Source organism: Mesoplodon densirostris, chromosome 6 (genome assembly GCF_025265405.1).
Source record: "Mesoplodon densirostris isolate mMesDen1 chromosome 6, mMesDen1 primary haplotype, whole genome shotgun sequence".
Lineage (NCBI taxonomy): Eukaryota > Metazoa > Chordata > Mammalia > Artiodactyla > Ziphiidae > Mesoplodon > Mesoplodon densirostris.
In genome coordinates, this window is record NC_082666.1 from 26,987,744 (window position 1) to 27,011,049 (window position 23,306).

Sequence of the window (23,306 nt, forward strand, 5' to 3'; positions counted from 1 at the left end):
AAAAGTACTAATTAAAAACACTAGCATCTTAGAACAATTTCCTTAAACCCAAGAATTTAAAAATCCATGCTGGCTAGTTCTAATGAAGCCCAAAACAAAATACAAAGGCTTGTATTAATAGTAAACCCATCCTTCTAAAAGTAGAATTTTTTTTCTTGCCAGATCTATAGCAAAGTTAATAAGGAAAGCTCTCAGGAAACTTTCTAATGCCATCTAACTTTTCAAATTTGTAGCTTAAAGGAAAAAAAAAAAAACTAAGACTGCTCACCATCACAAAGGGGATTCATAAAAGAACAAAGAAAAAGCTAGCTAGGTTTATACAAACTCTAAAAGAGAATTAGATTTTGGAAATATCTCTTACAGATTGAATGACTGACCGACTGCCTGACTGATTGAGGGGAGGTGAACAAGTAGGAAAAAAATTAAAGTTTAAGAATACAAAAACTGTTACCTCTTTCTTAGATGTTCTGCTTCTCCCTTCTCTAAAGTGAGCAGAAAATAAAGAAGACTGTAGCAACAAGAAGCCAGAAATGGCAGCAGCGTCTCACTAAGTACACACGTATGATCCAGGAGCTTACAGATAACACCCAAAACACAGCCCACCGTGCTGTCAGGAATTACAGTCAACCCAACCTAGGCAGAGAAAAATGAGATTAATGACCTCTTCACAACAGCCCCTCTCCCCAGAATAAAACCAAACACCATTATCTGGAGAGTTAACCTTCCATCACTACTGGTGGAAACTTGTATATACATAATACATGCCATGCCACCAACCACACCTTAAGATCCTGTTTTACTTTGAGAATTTAGTGGCTATGTTAAATGACTTTGAAAATATGCAAACTCAAGAAATACTATTAACCCAATCCACTGCCTCCCCTTCATGACAAAGTCTCCTAAAATTTTCTAGATGTTACCATTTCTACTGATGGACAGAAACACTATTATTTAAAAGGATTATTTCATACATCCAAAGAAGATCTTGATACCAGCAATCACATTTACATGATCTTCAGATTATTCAGACTGGAAAACTCTAATATCTGGCACCACCCCCACCCCAGGTAATTAAATGTACAAACCAGTTCCTTTTACAATTATCCTTCCCCTGCCCTTTGATTTAACCAGTCACTCAGACATAACTAAGGAAAATACCTATACTGGAGTAAGATAATACTATACTTAACACTTGACTGCTTCACTGTCCCAAAACCCATATAAGGGACATCATGGTATGCTAACTCACCTGGACTCTACTGTATAGTTGTCATTAAGGTGGACTCTAACTTGTAACTGCATGTATACATGGTTTAAATCTCCTGCAAACTACTGCTGAGTTATCATAAACTCTGAAGGTTCTGAGGTCTTAACCTTTACCCAGGCTGTCTGAAAAGAGTGGCCAGATCAACACTGGAATGTTTATCTTTTACTAGAATAGTGAATGTAGTCAAAGGGCATAAATTTCTGGAGTGGAAGTAAAAAAAAAAAAGAAAAAAGATGGGGATCTTTGGAGACACAGTGTATAAGGATTAGAAGTTTGATAGCAGGGAGAAAAGAGAGTACTGAGGATTCAAAGCAGTAGTCTTCCAACTCGAGGGAAGTAAAGAAAAGGTGGTGTAGATATGTCTATAAAATTATCCAAACAAGTGAGAGTCCCTGGAAGATAAAGTTTTGGAGTCTCCCCTTGCACTGTAACACATCATTATACTAAAAAGCCAAAGGGCAAAGTGTAAATGCTGGAGGAAGTTAAAAGCAAAACCCAGGCATACCTAATGAGAATTTAATGCCAATGGGAATGAGAGACACCCACTGGCCAAAAGACAAGTCAGTTTCATGGCTAAGCTCACTGCTTCCAGTGACCAGGCCTTGAGCCTGTGAGGTGACATCCCTACTTTACACCCCAAACCTTCTGGGTGGAAACTGAACCCCAGTATGGATGCTGGATTCCCAACACAATGACACCTGGCACATGTTAATTAAAGCATTTTAAGTCAGAAGGACCTGAGGTATAAGAGGTCTTTCATTGCTCAGATGTAAAAAGTAAGGTCCTGGCAAAAGAGGAGATTTTCCCAAGGTCACAGAATTAATTAGTAACAGCCAGGAAAAACACCAAGATTTCTCAGTTCTCACCACAGCATCATTAAATTATTAAGCTTAGACTTCTGGACACTCACTCTCTCCTTGGTTATGGCAAACTCAATCTTAACCAAATCTCTATGCTTTTGTGTAACAGAAAAAAAATTTAAGTATATTTACCAAATGCTTACTGATGCCACTTTGCAGGATGTCAAAGCTTTGGCTTCGGGCAGGGATAACCAATAAATTGTGACAAACTGTCTGTCAGAAAAGGAGAAAACCAATACCAAATCAGAACATTTTAAGTCAGAAACAAGTTCAATAGTTTTTTTTAAAAATCTACTTGCTCTATATGCTAAAAGGAAACTTAACAAAAAGTGACTTTAAAGATGCAAATGTCAAACAATCAAGCCTCATATAAATGGTCCAGTTTTCCAAATAATTCATTAAACATGTTCATTAAACATTTATTGAGCACTGAGCTAGGCCTATTAGGTGCTATGCATAGGAATGAAAGAAAGAGAAACTCTTGTCTCACAGCCCTCAAGGAGCTTACAATCTACCAAGGCAGAGACTACATTTCTATTAAGTAAGTGCTACAATTGGAGATCTCAGTGACATGAACAAAGGGCAGACAAAAAAGCCTTTCTCCCATTTGGTGGAAAAATATAACACTGAAGAAAACTTATAATTCAGAAAATACCAATACCACGTTCAAATTAATTATAATGCTGCCTCTTATTCCCTAAAGGTAAAAGGAAAATAGTCTATAGGAAAAGAAGAAAAGTATGAATGAGGTGGGAATCAAATCTCTAGTATTTTTCATTTTCTAAGTTCTCAAGAAAACAAGAAGAGGGAAGGACAGCATCAAGTCCTTCAAAGAATCACAACACAACTCCAGAAGCTGATGGAATTCAGTACCAAAAATCAAGTATGCAGAAAAATCCCATGGAAGGACAAAGGTAAGACTGGTGGAAAGAATAGCACTCTAGGAAGAGAATGAATAGTCAAGATAAATTCAAGAGGACTGTCAGTCCTCAAAAAATCAACAGCTCTATGCACTATGTCTCTATAAAACCTCTTGTAGAGTGACCACCCAGAGTTTTCACATGGCAATTGTCTTATCTTTTTTTTTTTTTTTTTTTTTTTTTTTTGTGGTATGCGGGCCTCTCACTGTTGTGGCCTCTCCCGTTGTGGAGCACAGGCTCCGGACGCGCAGGCTCAGCAGCCATGGCTCACAGGCCCAGCCGCTCCGCGGCATGTGGGATCCTCCCGGACCGGGTCACGAACCCGTGTCCCCTGCATCGGCAGGCGGACTCTCAACCACTGCGCCACCAGGGGAGCCCACAATTGTCTTATCTTTTAAACCTTAGGTAACAACGGAAACAACACACTTCCAATGCCATCTTTCTACTTCAAAATGAGTGTAATGAATATTTTCACTCATAAATGATAAATCATATTTGAAAGGCCCATTCAATAACAAATGATCACTCAATCCCTTCCTTTCTGCCTCTCCTCCCCTTACTGAACAATTCAGTTCTAAAGACACTGCATGAGGCGAAGCTAGACATCACCACTAGAGTGGGTGGGAGAGCTTCAGTGGCCCAGAGCAGGCTACCCATTAACAAATGGAGGCACACTGTCCCCAATAGTTGGAGTTCAAATGCGATAAGGAAGATGCCTGCATGGGAAAGGGGTGGCGCCAAAAGGAGACTGATTACAGGCAAAGTAACTGATGAAGTAGGTAAATATATTAAGCAAAATGGAAGTCAGGTTTCTCACCATCAGAAAAGGCAGGTACAAGAGGAAAAGGAGACAGCTAGAATGAAGCCAGGGGTGTTGCATTCCTGATTTCTGTTCACTGATAGGGCATGGGAACAGCAACAGCTAATAGCAATGACCACACCTAAGAGTCCAGAAGTTGGTTTCTAAAATCCATTCTCCACTTAAAGGAAAAGTGGGCTTCTTAAAGAAATACCTGGTTGCAGGGCTGGGACAGGGAAAATACAACAGGAATCTGTAACAATTTGTGGTACAAGAAAGTAAGGAAGTAAGCTGACCCTTGAACAATGTAGGGGGGAGTGGGTAGAGGTGCCGACACTCCATGCAATCGAAAATCTGCGTGTATCACTTCATAGTCGGCCCTCCATATCTGAGGTTCCTCGTATCTGCAGATTCAACCAACCATGCGTCATGTAGTACTGTAGTATTTACTCCTGAAATAAATCTCCAAATAAGTGGGCCTGCAGAGTTCAAACCTATGTTGTTCAAGGGTCAACTGTACTCAGAGAAAAATGAGGATGTATCAAAAGAACAAAGAAGCCAGCTTTCAGGAGGTAACCATGGCAAACATGAGAGTATCAAAATTAATATAAGGATAGTAAGGAATTTTAACCCACTGGAAAAGACAGGAAACCATACTAACAAAAATAAATAAATGAATAAATTCGAAGACCAAAAAGGAATGGGATATTTACATTGTTTCAAAGTATCTCCTCATAAAATATTATTAATAACAAAGGGGAAGAAATAAAGAGTGGGGAACGTGGACAGATACCACTTAAGTGATCAAAGTGAACATCTAATGGGACAAATCAAAACCATGCACCACCTGACAGGATGCAATCAGAAAACCACAGCATCACTCATGTCATATTCCTGCCCAATTTGTATAACCTGATCTAACCATGAGAAAATAAATTAAACCTGAATTGAGAGAAATTTTACAAAATAACCATCCTGTGTTCTTCAAAAGTGTCAACGTCAACGAAAGACAAGGAAAGACTGAGGAACTATTCCAGATTTTGAAAGACTAAACAGACATTACAACTAAATGCAATGAATCATTTCAGATGGATCCTTTCAAGTACATTATTGGGACAACTAGCAAAACACAAGTAAAGTCTGAGGATTAGATAACAGTAATATACCAATGTTAATTTCCTGATTCTGATGACTATATTGTGTTTACGTAATGGAATGGTCTTGTTTAAGACAAATACAGGCATACCCCAGATATTGTGGGTTCAGTTCACAGACCACTGCGATAACATAAATATAGCAATAAAGCAAATATCACAATAAAGCAAGTCACACAAATTTTTTTGGTTTCCCAGTGCATATAAAAGATGTTTATACTATACTGTAGTCCATTTCATGTACAAGAGCACTGTCTATAAAAACAATGTACATATCTTAATTTTAAAATATTCCATTGCTAAAAAATGCTAACCATCATCTGAGCCTTCAGTGAGTCATAATCTTTGTGATAGTGCAGGGTCCTGCCTTGATGGTGATGGCTGCTGACTGATCAGGGTGGTGACTATTGAAGGCTGAGGTGGCTGTGGACATTTCTTTTAAAATAAGACAACAATAAAAGTTGCCACATAGATTGACTCTTCCTTCCAACAGCACTTTACCCAAAATGGAACTTCTTTCAAAATTGGAGTCAATCTTCTCAAACCCTGTCACTGCTTTATCAACTAAGTTTATGTAATATTCTAAATCCTTTGCTGTCATTTCAACAATCTTCACATCTTCAACAGGAGTAGATTCCATCTCAAGAAACTACTTTCTCTGCTTATCCACTGGAAGCAACTCCTCATCCATTAAAAGTTTTATCATGACATATCTACAATAAAAGTCACATCTTCAGGCTCCACTTCTAATTCTAGTTCTCTTGCTATTTCCACCACATCTGCAGTTATTTCCTCCACTGAAGTCTTGAATACGCCTCAAAATCATGAGGGTTGGGATCAACTTCTTCCAAACTCCTCTTAATGCTGATATTTTGACCTCTTGCCATGAATCACGAATGATCTTAATGGCATCTAGAATGATGAATCCTTTCCAGAAAGTTTCCAATTTACTTCGCTCAGATACATCAGAGGAATCACTATCTATGGCAGCTATAGCTTTACGAAATGTGTTTCTTATATAATATGACTTGAAGGTCTAAATGACTCCTTGATCCATGGACTGCAGAAAGGATGTGTGTGAGCAGGCATGAAAAAAACAATAATCTCATTGTACATTTCCATGAAAGTTCTAGGGTGACCAGGTGCACTGTCAATGAGTAGTTAATATTTTGAAAGTAATCTTTTTTTCTGTGCAGAAGATATCAACAGTGGGCTTAAAATAATCAGTAAACCATGTTGTAAACAGAAGTGCTGTCATCCAGGCTTTGTTGTTTCATTTACAGAACACAAGCAGAGAAGATTTAGCATAATTCCTTTTTTTTTAACTGTTTTTTTCCTGCTCACTTCTCTTTTTTAAAAATATTTATTTATTTATATTTTATTTTTGGCTGCATTGGGTCTTCGCTGCTGCACACAGGCTTTCTCTAATTGCAGCAAACAGGGGCTACTCTTCACTGTGGTGTGCGGGCTTCTCATTGTGGTGGCATCTCTTGTCGCAGAGCACAGGCTCTAGAGCGCAGGCTCAGTAGTTGTGGTGTATGGGCTTAGTTGCTCCGCGGCAATGTGGGATCTTCCCGGACCAGGGCTCGAACCCATGTCCCCTGCATTGGCAGGCGGATTCTTAACCACTGCACCACCAAAGAAGTCCATAATTCTTAAGGGCGCTAGGACTTTCAGAACAGTAAATGAGTGTTGGCTTCAACTTAAAGTTACCAGCTGCATTAGCCCCTAACAAGTCAGCATGACCTTTGAAGCTTCGAAACCAGGCACTGACTTCTCCTCTCTTATCTATGAAAGTCCTAGATGGCAACTCCTTCCAATATAAAGCTGTTTTGTCTACACTGAAAACCTCTGTTTAGTGTAGCCACCTTCAATAATATCTTAGCTAGATCTTCTGGATAATTTGCTGCAACTTCTCCATCAGCTGCTTCATCTTACACTTTTAATGTTATGCAGACAGCTCTTTTCCTTAAACCTCATGAACCAACCTCAGCTACCTTCAAACTTTTCTTCTGCAGCTTCCTCACCTCTCTCAGCCTTCATAGAATCAAAGAGAGTTAGGGCTTTGCTCTAGATTTGGCTTAAGGGAATGTTGTAGGTGGTCTGATATTCTATCCAGACCACTCAAACTTTCTCCATGTCATCAATAAGGCTGTTTCACTTTCTTATCATTCCTGTGTTCACTGAAATAGCACTTTTAATTTCAGGAACTTTTCTTTTGCATTCACAACTTGGCTAACTGGCAGAGAGGTCTAGTTTTCAGCCTGTCTTGGCTTTAAACATGCCTTCCTCACTAAGCTTATAATCATTTCTAGCTTTTGATTTAAAGTAAGAGTTGTGCAACTCTTCCTTTCACTCGAACACACCTATAGGCCACTGTAGGGTTATTAATTGGCCTAATGGCAGTATTGTGTTTCAGGGAACAGGGAGAGAGATGAGGGACGGCTGGTTGGTGGAACAGTCAGAACACACACATTTATTAAGTTCACCGTCTCATGTGGGCATGGTTCGTGATGCCCCAAAACAATTACAATAGTAATGTCAAAGATCACTGATCACAGATCACCATAAGAAATATAGTAACAATGAAAAAGTTTGAAATATTGCAAAAATTACCAAAATGTGACACAGAGACACTAAGTGTACAAATGCTGTTGGAAAAATGAACACCGACATCCTCGATGCAGGGTTGCCACAAATCTTCAGTTTGTAAAAAACAGAGTATCTGCAAAGTGCTTTAAAACAAAGTATGCCTGTATGCTGAAGTATGAGGTACAGGCATTCTGTCAAATAGTCTAAGAAAACAGAAGTTCTTTGTCCTGTAGTTATAATTTTTCTCTAAGTTTGAAAATGTTTCAAAGTAAAAGTAAGTAAAAATATAAACACATAGATGTATACACACACATAAACATACACAAATACAGGCAATCCTCACTTCTGCAATTACAGTGTTAACAAAAACTTGCATACTTCAGAACCCTGACCTCACATTGCATAATTCCAGAACAGGCATGCTAATTTAGTATAATGTGGAAATTAAGGGTTTTTTAAAAATATAAAACTTCATTTTTCTTGAGAAGGTTCTGTACATTTAATTTCTACACTGAAGTATTTTCTACCTAATTTTATCAGGAAATAAACAGAAATGTCATGCACCTAACACTTTTTATAAAATCATTTTATTGCTATATTAAAATGTTGAAAAGAGCAAGTAAAAGAAAGAAATTATAATTATTAAAATACTAAAATTCAGATTTAGAGATTCTTTCACTTCCCAATAAAATTACATCACAGAATATATTTACAGAATGAAAATTTCCATATACTCACACTACAAAACAGGGCTCAATTGTTCTAAGAAAGTGTCAAATTTACCTTTGGCAGATTACATTTTACCTTTCCCCTGTTGGCCATGTCTCAACTATTATCAATGAATAATAAAAATGGTAAGAAAGAGATAGACAACCTGCCATTATTCTGGGGCTCTTTCCTTACCCCAGTATTTCTTTACGTACATGCTTTGTGGGGGGAACAAACTCACTTCAACCAAGCTGCCTCTAAAGACCACCCAAGAGTTCCCTAGTATTGGAAGCATGTTTGTGTTCAGAGTCCTTTTGTGCCCCACTTGCTTTTTCCTATTATCCTAACTGCTTAATTACCATGGCTTTATAATAGATATTTGATAGTACAAGCCCTCTGGCTTTATTTTTATTCAACACTTTCTTGTTATTCTTGTTCCTCTGTATTTCAATATAAATTTTAGGATCACCTTTTCAATTTCCACAAAAACATTTGCTCTGATTTTGATCTGGATTACACTGAATCTGTACTATACATTAATTTAGAGAGAGCTATTATTTGTACAATATTGGAGTCTCCCAATCCATGAACATTATATATCCCTGCATGTATTTAGGTCATCTTTAATATCTCTCAGTAATGTTTTATGGTTTTCAATGTTTTCAGAGGTCCTCAGCAATTGTTTCGTGAAGTTCTCCTTTAATCTATATTCATGTTATGTATGTGTGTGTCCCCATTACTAAGGTACAGCCTTTAAGAGCCTGCAATGAGGGGCTCCCCTGGTGGCACACTGGTTAAGAATCCGCCTGCCAATGCAGGGGACAAGGGTTCAATCCCTGGTCCGGGACGATCCCATATGCCGCAGAGCAACTAAGCCCGTGTGCCACGACTACTTAGTCTACTGTCTAGAGCCACAACTACTGAAGCCCGAGTGCCTAGAGCCCGTGCTCCACAACAAGAGAAGCCACCGCAATGAGAAGCTCGTGCACTACAACAAAGAGTAGCCCCCGCTCGCTACAACTAGAGGAAGCCCACACACAGCAACAAAGACCCAATGCAGCCAAAAACAAATAAATAAATAAAAAGAAAAAAAAGAGTCTGCAATGAGAGCTTATGTGTACACTGAAGACCCAACCCACTTCCAGGCCAGCAACTTAAACTAATCATTGTTTCCTTAGGACCATGAGTCACAGAGGTTACTGGCTTAGCTTTTAGGCCCCTCTGCTTTTGCAGCTTAAGAATTTGGGAAATGCTGGAGGGGATCAGGCCCCTCAGAGGCCTCTTGAGTCTCCTATTTTCTCAATTCAGCTCAGCAAGATGGTCAAAAGGTTGAATGGATTCTCTGTCCTCCAAGAGAAGCCATTTGACAAAGCCAAATTCTTATCCTCTTTGCCTGAGAGACAGCTCCAGTCTCCTCAGATATGTTGATGAATAAAAGCTGTACATGCACAAGGTGATGAAATTCCACATGGCCAAAGAAGCAGCAGAGTTGTGAGCAAAAGAATTCCCAAAGCTCAAACAGGGAAGAGAAATGTTTGAGTTCTAACCAGCCAGCATGGAGTGCTCCATAGAACAACCAGGTCATTCAGATGATAACTCAGAAAGAGAACCTATTAATAGTAGGGCTAAATTAGCACTAGGGCAGGAGTTAGCAAACTTTTTCTATAAAAGGCCAAAGAGTAAATAAATATTTTAGGCTTTGCAGGTCACATACAGATTCTGCCACATATTCTTGTTTTTTTTTCTGTTTTAACAACTGTCAAAAAAATGTAAACAGGGACTTCCCTGGTGGTCCAGTGGGTAAGACTCCACACTCCAAATGCAAGAGGCCTGGGTTCAATCCCTGGTCAGGGAAGTAGATCCTGCATGCATGCCACAACTAAGAGTTCGCCTGCCACAACTAAAAAAGATCCTGCATGCCACAACTAAGACCCGGCATGCATAAATAAATAAATAAATAAATAAATAAATAAATAAATAAATATTTTTTTTTTTTTGAGTAAACCCTGCTCTTAGCTCAAGGATGGCACAAAAATAGGGCCACCAAGATTTGGCCTACAGGCTGTAGTTTGCTGATCCTTGCCTTAGTAAAGGTTACTTGCTCTGATAAACCACCCCAACAAAATTTAAAAACAAGACACTAAAGGATAAAGGTGATAACTCAAGTAACTTGACTACCTGCCAGAACAAAGCAAAACACTCTTTAAAAAACAACAAAATTGGGCTTCCCTCGTGGCGCAGTGGTTGAGAGTCCGCCTGCCGATGCAGGGGACACGGGTTCGTGCCCCGGTCCGGGAAGATCCCACATGCTGCGGAGCGGCTGGGCGTGTGAGCCATGGCCGCTGAGCTTGCGCTTCCGGAGCCTGTGCTCCGCAACGGGAGAGGCCACAACAGTGAGAGGCCCGCATACCGCAAAAAAAAAAAACAAAACAAAATCCACCATATAAAATTTCCATTGTCCAATATATACTCAAAAACTACCAGACATGGTAAAAACATGAAAATGTGCCACATAACCAGGGGAATCAAACCATAACCAAGCAATCAAAAGAGATGACGGAATTAGCAGGCAAGAACTTTAAAACAACTATTACAAATATATTTAAGTAGTTAAAGAAAAATGAATGTAAGAGAAACAGAAGATGAACCAAAAAAGTTGAGATTAAAAAACCCATTATCAGGGCCTCCCTGGTGGCGCAGTGGTTAAGAGTCCGCCTGCCGATGCAGGGGATACGGGTTCGTGCCCTGGTCTGGGAGGATCCCATATGCCGCGGAGCGGCTGGGCCCGTGAGCCATGGCCGCTGGGCCTGCGCATCCGGAGCCTGTGCTCCGCAACGGGAGAGGCCACAACAGTGAGAGGCCCGCATACCGCAAAAAGAAAAAAAAAAAAAAAAAAAAAAAAAAACCCATTATCAGGGCTTCCCTGGTGGCACAGTGGTTGAGAGTCCGCCTGCCGATGCAGGGGACACGGGTTCATGCCCTGATCCGGGAAGATCCCACATGCCGCGGAGCAACTAGGCCCGTGAGCCATGGCTGCTGAGCCTGCGCGTCCGGAGCCTGAGCTCCACAATGGGAGAGGCCACAGCAGTGAGAGGCCCACATACCGCAAAAAAAAAAAAAAAAAAAAAAAAAAAAAAAACCATTATCAGACACAGACCTACTAGAGAATGGACTTGAGTATATGGAGAGGGGGAAGGGTAAGTTGGGACAAAATGAGAGAGTAGCATGGACATATATACACTACCAAACATAAAATAGATAGCTGGTGGGAAGCAGCCGCATAGCACAGGGAGATCAGCTAGGTGCTTTGTGACCACCTAGAGGGGTGGGATAGGGAGGGTGGGAGGGAGGGCGATGCAAGAGCGAAGAGATATGGGGATATATGTATATGTATAACTGATTCACTTTGTTATAAAGCAGAAACTAACACACCATTGTAAAGCAATTATACTTCAATAAATATGTTAAAATTAAAAAAACCCATTATCTAAAATTTAAAATTCATTGGGCGGTCTTTGTTCACAGATCACATGGTCATCTTTGTAGAAAATCTGAAACAATCAACAGAAAAAAATCCTGGAACTAATAAGCAATTATAGCAAGGTTGCAGGATACAGCATGAATATATAAAAGTCAAACCGCTTCCCTAAATATCAGCAATGAACAAACGGAATTTGAAATTAAAAACATAATATGATTTACATTAGCACCCCCAAAAATGAAATATTTAGGTATAAATCTAATAAAAAATATATATGGTCTATATGAAGAAAACTAAAAAACTCTGATGAACAAAATCAAAGAACTAAATAAATGGAGGATATTCCAAGTTCATGGATAGGAAGACTCAATATTGTCAAGATGTCAGTTCTTCCCAACATGATCTATACATTCAACATAAATCCAACCAAAATCTTACCAAGTCATCTTGTGGAGATCCATGAACTGATTCTAAAGTTTATACAAAGAGGCAAAAGACCCAGAATAGCCAATATATATTGAAGGAGAAGAACAATTTGAAGGACTGACACTAACCAATTTCAAAAATTACTATAAAGCTACAGTAATCAAAACAGTGTGCTACTGGCAAAAGGATAAATAAATACATGGAACAGAAAGAGACCCACACAGTCAACTGATCTCTGACAATGGAGCAAAGATTGTCTTTTCAACAAATGGTACTGTAATAACTGGACATCCATATGAAAAAAAAAATGAATCTAGACACAGACCTTCAACCCTTCACAAAAATTAACTCAAAATGGATCCCAACAGACCTAAATGTAAAACACAAAACTATAAAACTCTTAGAAGATAACAAAGGAGGAAAAATGTAGATGACCCTGAGTATGATGACTTTTTAGATACAACACTAAAGGCACAATGCATGAATGAAATAACTGATAAGTTGGATGTTATTAAAATTTTAAACTTTTGTTTTGTGAAAGACAATGTCAACAGTCTGAAAGGATAAACCACAGATTAGGAAAAAATCCAAAATATTCAAAGAACTCTTAAAATCCAACAATAAGAAAATAACCTAATTTTAAAATCAGCCAAAGACCATAACAAACACCTCACCAAAGAAGACACATGGCAAATAAGCATATGAAAAAACATTCCACATCATATGTTATCAGGGGAATGCAAATTAAAACAATTATGAGATACCACTACACACCTATTAGAATGACCAAAATCTGGAACACTGACAATACCAAATACTAGCAAGGATGTGGGGCAACAGAAACTCTCATTTACTGCTTGGTGAAAATACAAAATGGTACAGCACTTTGGAAATATGTTTGGTGGTTTTTTACAATATTAAATACACTCTTGAAACCTTATGTCTACACAAAAACCTACACACAGATATTTATAGCAGCTTTATTCACAACTGCCAAAATTTGAAAGTAATCAAGATGTCCTTCAGTAGGTAAATGGATAAACTGATATAACCAGACAATGGAATATAATTCAGTGCTAAAAGGAAATGAGCTATGAAGTCATGAAAACACATGGAGGAACCTTAAATAAATATTACTAAGTGAAAAAAAATATTTGACTAAGCAAATAATTCCTCCTGCTATCTTCCTAACATCATTCAAATGTATTTTGTAAATTATACTCTTCCTGGAATTATTAAAATAATCTAATTCTGATTCTAGTTACAGCTGTCACTTAATCTATTCCTGATAAATTGTCACACTTGTAACTTTGTTCTTTTTCTCAGTTTAAAATTGCACAATGTTAGTGAAATGTTTAGACAAGTAACCTTATGAAGGAAGAAGTGTAGGTTAAAATAAATGTAACATTATATAATTTTGTGTTGTCTCTGCAAATAGTTTAAAAATAAAAGAGAACAAAATTACTCATTTGACATTTCAAAGCACTGAAAAAAAAGGTATTAATATAATCAAACTGCTGGAAAAAATGTGATAAAAGGAAAAATCTTTAAAACTTGTAAAAAAAAAGCATGTAGAGAAAAAAACACATTACATACAGAGAAACAAAAATAAGAAAAACCTCACACATCATTACACACTACATTATGGCATGAAGCGGTACAGTATAGAAGGTAGGTTGTATTAACTTGAAGAGCAAATGGTTAAAAACATAAGAGGCAAAGCTAACGTGACAAAAGAGATAAAAATGGAATGATAAAAATACTGAAACTATGAAAAAAATACTGAAACTATGAAAAACAATCAATCGATATCTGATTACAATGGAATGCTACACAGCAATGAAAAAGAATGAACAACTCCTTACACATTAACATGGGTATCTTAGTATACTGAATGAAAAAAAAGGAAATTACTAAAAAATATTTCACTTTTAAAAAGTTCAATAACATGTAAGTCTAAACAATATGGTTTGGAGTTACATGCTAATATGGTAAAACTATAAAGGAGCAAGAGTATGATAAAATTTAAGACAGTGTTACTCTAAAGGGAGAGGGGAAAAGCACATAGGGGTTTCAAAAATAATGAAAAATATTCTATTTCTTAAACTAATGTTTTATTATTATCCTTCAGAACTTAGTTAAAAAATAACTTATAAAACCATTCAAAATTTTATAAATCACAAATAAAATTAACCTTAAAACCTTTCATTGGCTCTGGAATAGATATCTCCATTTGGAAACAGTATCTCTGTCTAGAGATTCCTTTTCCCTTTGTGATCTTTCCCTGTTAATTACTATTTCCATCACTAACAGCAAGGTCATACAATTCTTTCAGAAGAAATGATCGCAAATATACTAAGTGTGGAACTTCCCTGGTGGCATGGTGGTTAAGAATCCGCCTGCCAATGCAGGGGACAGGGGTTCGAGCCCTAGTGCAGGAAGATCCCACATGCCACGGAGCAACTAAGCCCATGCGCCACAACTACTGAGACTGCGCTCTAGAGCCCATGAGCCACTACTGAGCCCGCCTGCCACAACTACTGAAGCCCATGTGCCTAGAGCCCGTGCTCCGCAACAAGAGAAGCCACTGCAGTGAGAAGCCTGTGCACCGCAGCAAAGAGTAGCCCCCGCTCGCCACAACTAGAGAAAGCCCACGCACAGCAACAAAGACCCGATGCAGCCAAAAATAAGTAAATAAATAAATTAATTAAATATTAAGAAATTTAAAAAATATATATATATATATACTAACTGAAAACTGCAAGATCCAAATCAGTGTACAGAGTATGTTTTTTCTAAAAAAGGAGAAAACTAAAAGAATACATGTAATCATTTGTGATGACACAGAAGTTACCTAAAAGAATACATTTAGATGAGGTATCACCTAACACCAGTCAGAATGGCCATCATCAAAAAACCTAGAAACGATAAATGCTGGAGAGGATGTGAAGGAAACCCTTACACACTGTTGGTGGGAATGTAAATTGGTACAGCCACTATGGAGAACAATATGGGGGTTCCTCAAAAAACTAAAAACAAAACTACCATATGACCCAGCAATACCACTCCTGGGCACATAGCTGGAGAAAGCCATAATTCAAAAAGATACACGCACCCCAATGTTCACTGCAGCACTATTTAAAATAGCCAAGACACAGAAGCAACCTAAATGTCCATCAACAGAGGAATAGATAAAGAAGATGTGGTACATGTATACAATGGAATATTACTTAACCATAAAAAGGAATGAAATTTACAGAGACATGGATAGACCTAGAGACTGTCATACAGAGTGAACTAAGTCAGAAAAACAAATATATAATATTGCTTTATGTGGAATCTAGAAAAATGGTACAGATGAACTTATTGGCAAAGCAGAAACAGAGACACAGATGTAGAGAACAAACTTAGGGATATCAAGGTGGGGAGGGAGGGTGTGATGAACTGGGAGATTGGGATTGACATATATACACTACTGTTTATAAACTAGATAACTAATGAGAACCTACTGTATAACACAGGGAACTCTACTCAATGCTCTGTGGTGACCTAAATGGGAAGGAAATCTAAAAGAGGGGTTATATGTATACGTATAACTGATTCACTTTACTGTACAACAGAAACTAACACAACACTGTAAAGCAACTATACTCCAATAAAAATTTTTTTTAAAAAAGACTACATTTAGAAACTAGGGAGGGAAAACGGATGGCTGGGAGATAGGGAATGGAGGAACACTTTTTACTATTATCCTTCTATTCTTCTAAATTGTACTTTGTGATAATACCTACTCCAAAAACAAAAAATTAGAAAAATAAATTTTTATACTAAGGCTGTCAAAAACTATATATTTCAAATAATTTCACATGAAGAGGCCAACTTAAATATGACAAATTTTATCCAAAATAAAACTGAAATCTTCACTTAAGAACTTCAAAAACTAAACCCAAAACTTTCAGATTTTTCCTAATATATGTCTTAACATTTCAAAGACAGCAACCTTGAAGTTTAATACATGTTCTTGCCAAATGTACACTCAGAAATACAACTGATCACATTTTCATGACAACTGTGTCTTGGCTTTACACAGATAATGTAATTGTCAGAGAAAGATTAATGGAGTTGTCCAAGTTACCAAACTAGACACTAACAAATCTATGCCGGGAATCTGGGGCCCACTTATCCCCATACAATGGTTTTTCCAATACAGCACGATACAGTTTAAAAACATTAGAAACAGTCTGTCCTACAAAACAACTACCAATACTACTGTTGGCAAACCTAAACTTCCCAATCTAATATTCAAGGCCTCAATCTCAGTCTTTCTTAGCTCTCTTCACTTACTATGGATTAATATAAAATTTCAGATATTAAATAATTAGGTTGGTTACCCAATTCATTATTTTTCACTTTTTTAAATCCACTATTTTTTGAGAGCCTATATATGTTCATATATATAGGCACCAGGGTAATAAAAAGAACAAAGTGTCATTGGCATGACTTAAGTATTGTGATCAGAGTCAAACAAAACCATGAGAGAAATGTGTTAAACATCTACAAAAGGTATAGCCCTAAGGGACAGGAAGAACATGAAGAGTATTCAGGAACAGAATGAAAGAAGTAGTAAATAGATCAGTTGATTGTAATAAAATCAATTGGTATAGCAACAAAACAGATGTAGGTTCTAGAGACTACCTTGTTGAGAACACTGACAAAGCGGTTTTAAAAATAAAAAAGGATTATGGCCTAGCAATTAGGAGTTACAAGAAAAGAATAGTCAGTGTCCTAACCAGAAACCTTCTGAATCATTAAAAAAAAACTGGCCAGCAGAGAACATAACCTCAGAACTTGCAAGGTTCAAACCAAAATTATTTGGGATGACACAATGGCATTCCTACCGGGCAAGTACCTTTCCAATGCAAGGAAAGAAACTGAAGAAATAAACAACAGAAATTAACTAATAGATACATGTTTTTAGAGACTCAAATCCTTAGTATTAACAGTTAGGATGTTTTTACATATTTAGTTTACATATTTGTAACACAGAAGACAATTTTGACTATTAGGGTAAAAGATCAGCCCTGTAATTCCAATTTAAAACATATCAATAATTAATTTAGACTTGTGGTTTTAATTTGAATTTCACTACAAACAGTACCGAAACTTAAAGATATTAAGATTTATCATACTTATATAAATTTATTAGATATTTAAGATTTACTGTAACATTTGTGAAGGTTTGTCAAAAAACTGTACTTGACTAATAGTGAATATATTAAGTTATTTAAACAGTTTTAAAGTTTTAAATAGTTTGTAAAAGGAATAAAATATAATCAAAGTCTCCCTTTAAAATGATTGCTTAAATTTACTATATTTATCTAAAAAATAAGATTTGTAAGTTGAACTTAAAAATTCAAGGAGAAATTAGGGTTTAAAATTTTACTCTGATAAACTACATACTAATTCTTAAAACCAAAGGAAGTTCCAAATAATCTTTTCTGATTAGAAAAACCCACCTTCAGGATACCAAATCCTACCCTAACTCTTATTCATCCTTCAATACCTAAGTCAAATTCCTCCTTTTCAATGAAGCCTTTCCTCTTTTCCATAGATGGATCCATCCTTTCTTCCCTATGCTAGACAAAATAAAATAAATTTGTCTCTATAGTTCAAACTGCTAATTTATTCTATTGTATTGGCATAACTTATAATGAAAATACTCTTTTAGAAACATACATCTCCTATCCAAGGATCACAAGCACTTTCAGAACATGGATTGTGTTTTATACTACTCTGAATCTCTGAAAGCATCTTACACAAGGCAACCCTAACATACAGCAACTGTTGGTGGTTGATTAACTGAATTCCAATAATTATGAGTTTCTTTTAAAATGAACAATTACCTCTGTTACGTCCCAATGGTGTAAAAATTGATCCAAGTCAGTAAGGTAAAGCAGCACAGGGGAAAGCTGCGTCTGGATGACATGAGGAACTCCTCGAAGGCTCTGAAGCCAAGTCAGCTCCTCTTTTGAAAATCCTAATTTGGGTATAAAGAAAGCCAATAAATAAATAAAGCACAAGGCAAGTGACATTCTTTTTTTTTTTTTTTTTTTTTTTTTTGCGGTACGTGGGCCTCTCACTGTTGTGGCCTCTCCCATTGCAGAGCACAGGCTCAGCGGCCATGGCTCAAGGGCCCAGCCACTCCGTGGCATGTAGGATCTTCCCGGACGGGGGCACGAACCCGTGTCCCCTGCATCAGCAGGTGGACTCTCAACCGCTGCACCACCAGGGAAGCCCGTGACATTCTTTATTAATTTTTTAAAAACAGATGACACGTATCTTCAAGTTAAATTCTTCTTTAAGTTACCCGTATCCTCTGAATTTCTGTATTTCATGTGTAGTATTTTTAAAAATGAAATGTTAGCAATGTAATGTAGTAAAATTCATATAATTATGTTCACAAAGGATGTAACCTGACTCAACCTGTAATACAGCAAGAAACAGGTTTTACCCCTAATATTGGGGGCATTACCACCTTTACTTAAATAACTGTGAAAGGCATAATCGTTCTAATTAATGGTAGGTTTAATAAAGCTATTGAACAAGCAAAATAATATACTCATTCATACATATACCAAACTCTATTATTCTCTTACATAATAGCCCTTCGAATGTTTTAAAACTACTCCATCCCTCCTAAGTCTTTTTTTTCGATAATGCAGTTCCTTCAACCATACCTTACATAATAAAATTTCTGATTCTCTTACCACCTCTATTACACTTGGCCTGACCTATACAGACAACTTGCCAAAGTCCCTCCTGAAAGATAGCTCTTGGAATGATCAGAATACTTGCAATGTGGTCTGACCCTAGCTACCTGCTTTGATGGTTTCAGATCACTATATTTCCGTGAACACGCCCTAGAGAGTCATCATCTAGTTTGGAAGCCACACCCCACTACTGATTCCTAATGAGTTTCCTAAAACCACTAAACCTTTTGACTAGTACTACTATTAAAACATAAAGCCTTCACCTCCAACTCAAATGTGCACATCCAAAACGATCAAATAAACGTGTAGGAGTCTACTTTTATCTTTTATATAATATTTATCTTGCTAGATTCAGCTCCTTATCAGAACCTGTCAAGGTTTTTTTGGATTCTGACTTAACATATTAATTAAGTCTCCAAATTTCAAGTCTCCAGAAAATTTCAAAGATTCTCATTTTCATCACCCAAGTACAAAACAAAAATACTGAGACAGTACATCATTTAAAACAATAGTAATAATACTTAGAAATCAAACTTATAACATTTCTAGACTCATTTTACTAATTTTGCTTTGAGGTCAATGGAATGCAAAAAATGGCTAATTGAAATCTGATATTCTTCCTATCATGTTAAACATTTCAAACATGTTTAAAATGGATATTCTGTGCATCAACTTTTTGAAGTATGCAATGGGGTTCAAAACTTAGAGCCAAACAGGTATGAGAGTAAATCTCAGGAGAATCTTCATACTAGGCTTTTTTCCTTTCCTTAACTTGGCAGATCAATGTGGTTACCTGTAAGTGTTGAAAATAAGAAGCTGAAATAGTCCACATCACTCATCAACCAGTCTTTAACTGAAGACTTCCATCCAGAAAATGATGATCTATAATAAACAATGGGAGAACTATTACGAGAAGTGACCACTTGAAGACTCAAGAATAAAGCACAGTATATATAACCATTTTTCTTTATTGAAAACAAGTCTAATTTAATAGCTTAAACAAAATCCACAGTATGTGTTAACTTTATATATAAGGGTTCAAGTACCACAATATGGAAAATGTAACTTCTAACTTATTTATATTTATGTAAAGTTTCACTGAAAAGCGTCACTGGTCCACAAATATCTTACAAACTTAAAAAATTTTCCACACCACTTGAAAATCAGACTCAAGGAGCCAAGATAAAGTTTTGCTTTTCAGTAGTACGTTCAGCTGCTATGTATTTACTGCTTGATTTTTATAAAGCCTTACCTTGCTTACATAAATGAGTTAAGTTTAAACAAGTTCCTGCTTCCTACCTAAGCAACAGTGTATTAATTAGGCAAAGAATACTTCAATTTAAAGCCACTCTAAGATAACTATGTGTTCCTATTCTTTTCAAAGTTGTAACTAGGTCTACTTCACAATATTGTGGCTGAAGTACTGGTAGGGGACTCCAGGGAATAGCTGAATGTACAGCAGCTTCTCATTAAATGAGGATTATCTGGTTCCTGCTATAAGATCAGTTTCTAGTGACTCCTTTAAAAACTCTCTTCAAGGTAAGTCTAAGAAGGAAGAGAGCAAATGTCAACCATGGATATAGCCAAAAAAAAAAAAAAAAAAAAGCTGAGAATGATCAGATCCAACAAGCTGAGACTACAAATTTTTATCACAGAAATCTGAATAAATGTCACACAAAATTAGGAATTTCTAATTCAACTAGAAGCACTAAAATTTTTTTACCTATGAAATAATTGTATTTATTATTAACATTCTTAAAAGTTGGGGAGTTCAAAATAATGGAAACACTCTTCTGATTATCATTCCCACAATAAGCAAAGGACTATGGAGGCAATATCACAAGCTAGGGGTCTATAATACATCAGAGATGCTCAATGGAAAGGAGTACAAAATGATGATTAGAAAACAAACTAATATCCTCTTGAACCCAGTGAAAACTGTGCCATCCAGTGGCTAAAGTGGGTAGGAAATCCATTTAAGAGTCTAGTTTGGACAAAAGACAAGCAATACATCACACTGTCCTTAAAATGATGATGAATATATATACTGTGCAAGCCAGAACACTTCTGAGAGTAAAAGGGGATGCTATTACTAAACGTGCTGGGACAAAAGAAGTAAACCAGAACCGTTCCTGGCAGTCCAGGTCACATATTCACTCTACTTAAAAACCAAGCCAGGGGCTTCCCTGGTGGCGCAGTGGTTGAGAGTCCACCTGCCGATGCAGGGGACACGGGTTCGTGCCCCGATCTGGGAAGATCCCACATGCCACGGAGTGGCTGGGCCCGTGAGCCATGGCCGCCTGCGCGTCCAGAGCCTGTGCTCCACAATGGGAGAGGCCACAACAGTGAGAGGCCCACGTACCACATGCATGCATGCATGCACACGCACACACACACACAGCCAAATTTCTTAGTCCAAGAACTTCTCCCTTCTCTGATATTTTTATCTCACAGTGTACATTACCTTTCCACATTTACGTCTTATGTTCCCCAACCCAGCTGTAAATAAACTAGGAGCAGAGAGGATAAGGAATGAGTAAAGGCCAGTAGAACAACACAGATGGGGGGAAAAATCAAACTCAAAAAAGCTCTAAGTAGATGGTAAAAAAGGTAGGAGCAGGAATTCTAAGTACACTTTTTAAAAGATAAAATGAACACCAACGGTATTTTAGCTGATGAGTTTTTCACACATGGAACACACTGATATTCTTTGCTGGTAACCTGCTCTTCAAGTCTCTCAGATAGAGACAGCAGAATATCAGAACTACAGTACCTGAAGTGAACTAGATCTCACAGTCCAATTAATGTAACGGATGAAAATCAGAAATGATTAAAGGAACATTTCAGGAAAATTAATCTGGCAACAGTGCACAAAATAGATGGGACTAAGAAGCAAGACTACTTGCTGTAATAGTACAGGTGGGAGATAATGAAAAAGCTGGTTATAGTCATGATCAGGGACAGAAAGGGATATTTTGAAGAGAAAACTAAACATATGAAATAACCCAGGTTATCTCTAAGGAAATATTCTTAAATTCTAAATCTAGGAAAAGTGATACAATAATAATGCCACTGGCCTGAGAAAGTTGAAAAGTCCCAATTTTGTTTTATTTTTTAAGAGAGATTAATTTGAATAGGAACAATACATCTACAGAAAGAGAAGTCTAGTAACAGACTGTGCAAATACTAAAAAGCAAAATTTAACTCAGTGGACTTTTAACTACAATGACATTCTGCTCTTAATAATTATAAACCCCTATGACCATTATTTGTAAATTAACAGATTTTCTCAATACTCACCACAAATCCACAAAAAGAAAAAAGTAAAAAAAACTTTTGAAAAAATCCTTGACAAAAGTTATTAAGCATAAGTCAATCATAACTGATAAAGATATTAAATATAGCTTCCAAAGAGAATCAATTTCAAGAAGTGTTAAAAAGGTGCTTTTAAATGAATGTTAAAACAGAACCTCCAGTAGTTATATCAAAGGAACAGTGCCCTCCATTGGAAGTTTTATTAACTTGAAACCACTTAAGTTATAAGAAAATAAATAATATTTCTTTAAAGGCCTAGCATTAAGTGCTGCACTAGACAAAAAGCAGGGCTTTGGTTTTTTTGTTTTGTTTTGTTTTTTAATTTCTAAGAAAGGAAAACATGGGAAACTAATAAATGTTTAGAGTACTTCAAATTAAGACCAAGTCCTTCTTTAATGCACATGAACACAGAAATAAACCTTTAATTTTCACATACAAACAACACATTGCAAACAGCTCTCTTTTGCTAAAAGGAAATGTTATCATCAGTTACGAAGCACACTCTGGGTGACAACATTCAAACGTACGTCCTATACTGGTATGAAGAGACTGGCAAACAAAGCTAAAGAAAATCTACTAATAATGTGAGCTACTCCTATTGAACTGGGATAGGGGATCTGTACAAGAAGCCACAAGGAAGCTAGTCTTTAAATTTTCAGTTCTGCCTAAAACCGTATCAGACCCTGTCCATAGGCCACAATCAGTAACAAATATTGCTGAATACTAAAGTACCATAACTGATACAGACATGAAATTTTTAAGAATATTTTAAACACTCGCAATACGAAACACTATTAGTTATAAAACCTTTCAGAGTAAAATGGTACAGTCACTGTGGAAAACAGTATGGCAGTTCCTTGAAAAATTAAACAGATTACCATATGATCTGGCAATTCCACTTCTGGGTATATAGCCAAAAGAATTAAAAGGATTCAAACAGGTATCTGTACACCAGTGTTCACAGCAGCATTGTTCACCATAGCCAAAGGGTAGAAACAACGAAGAGTCCATCAA

General features: G+C 36.9%; 1 protein-coding gene across 2 annotated transcripts in view; it reads right to left on the reverse strand.

The window, feature by feature from the left end:
* TEX10 (testis expressed 10) overlaps positions 1-23,306 on the reverse strand; it is a 57,549-nt gene that overhangs the window by 6,117 nt on the left and 28,126 nt on the right. For both annotated transcript variants that reach the window (XM_060101079.1, XM_060101078.1), the window contains 4 exons: positions 19,771-19,859; positions 18,111-18,244; positions 2,260-2,340; positions 452-633 (listed from right to left, as the gene is read on the reverse strand). In XM_060101079.1, the coding sequence (XP_059957062.1) occupies positions 452-633; positions 2,260-2,340; positions 18,111-18,244; positions 19,771-19,859 (486 nt within the window). The remainder of the gene's footprint in view (positions 1-451; positions 634-2,259; positions 2,341-18,110; positions 18,245-19,770; positions 19,860-23,306) is intronic.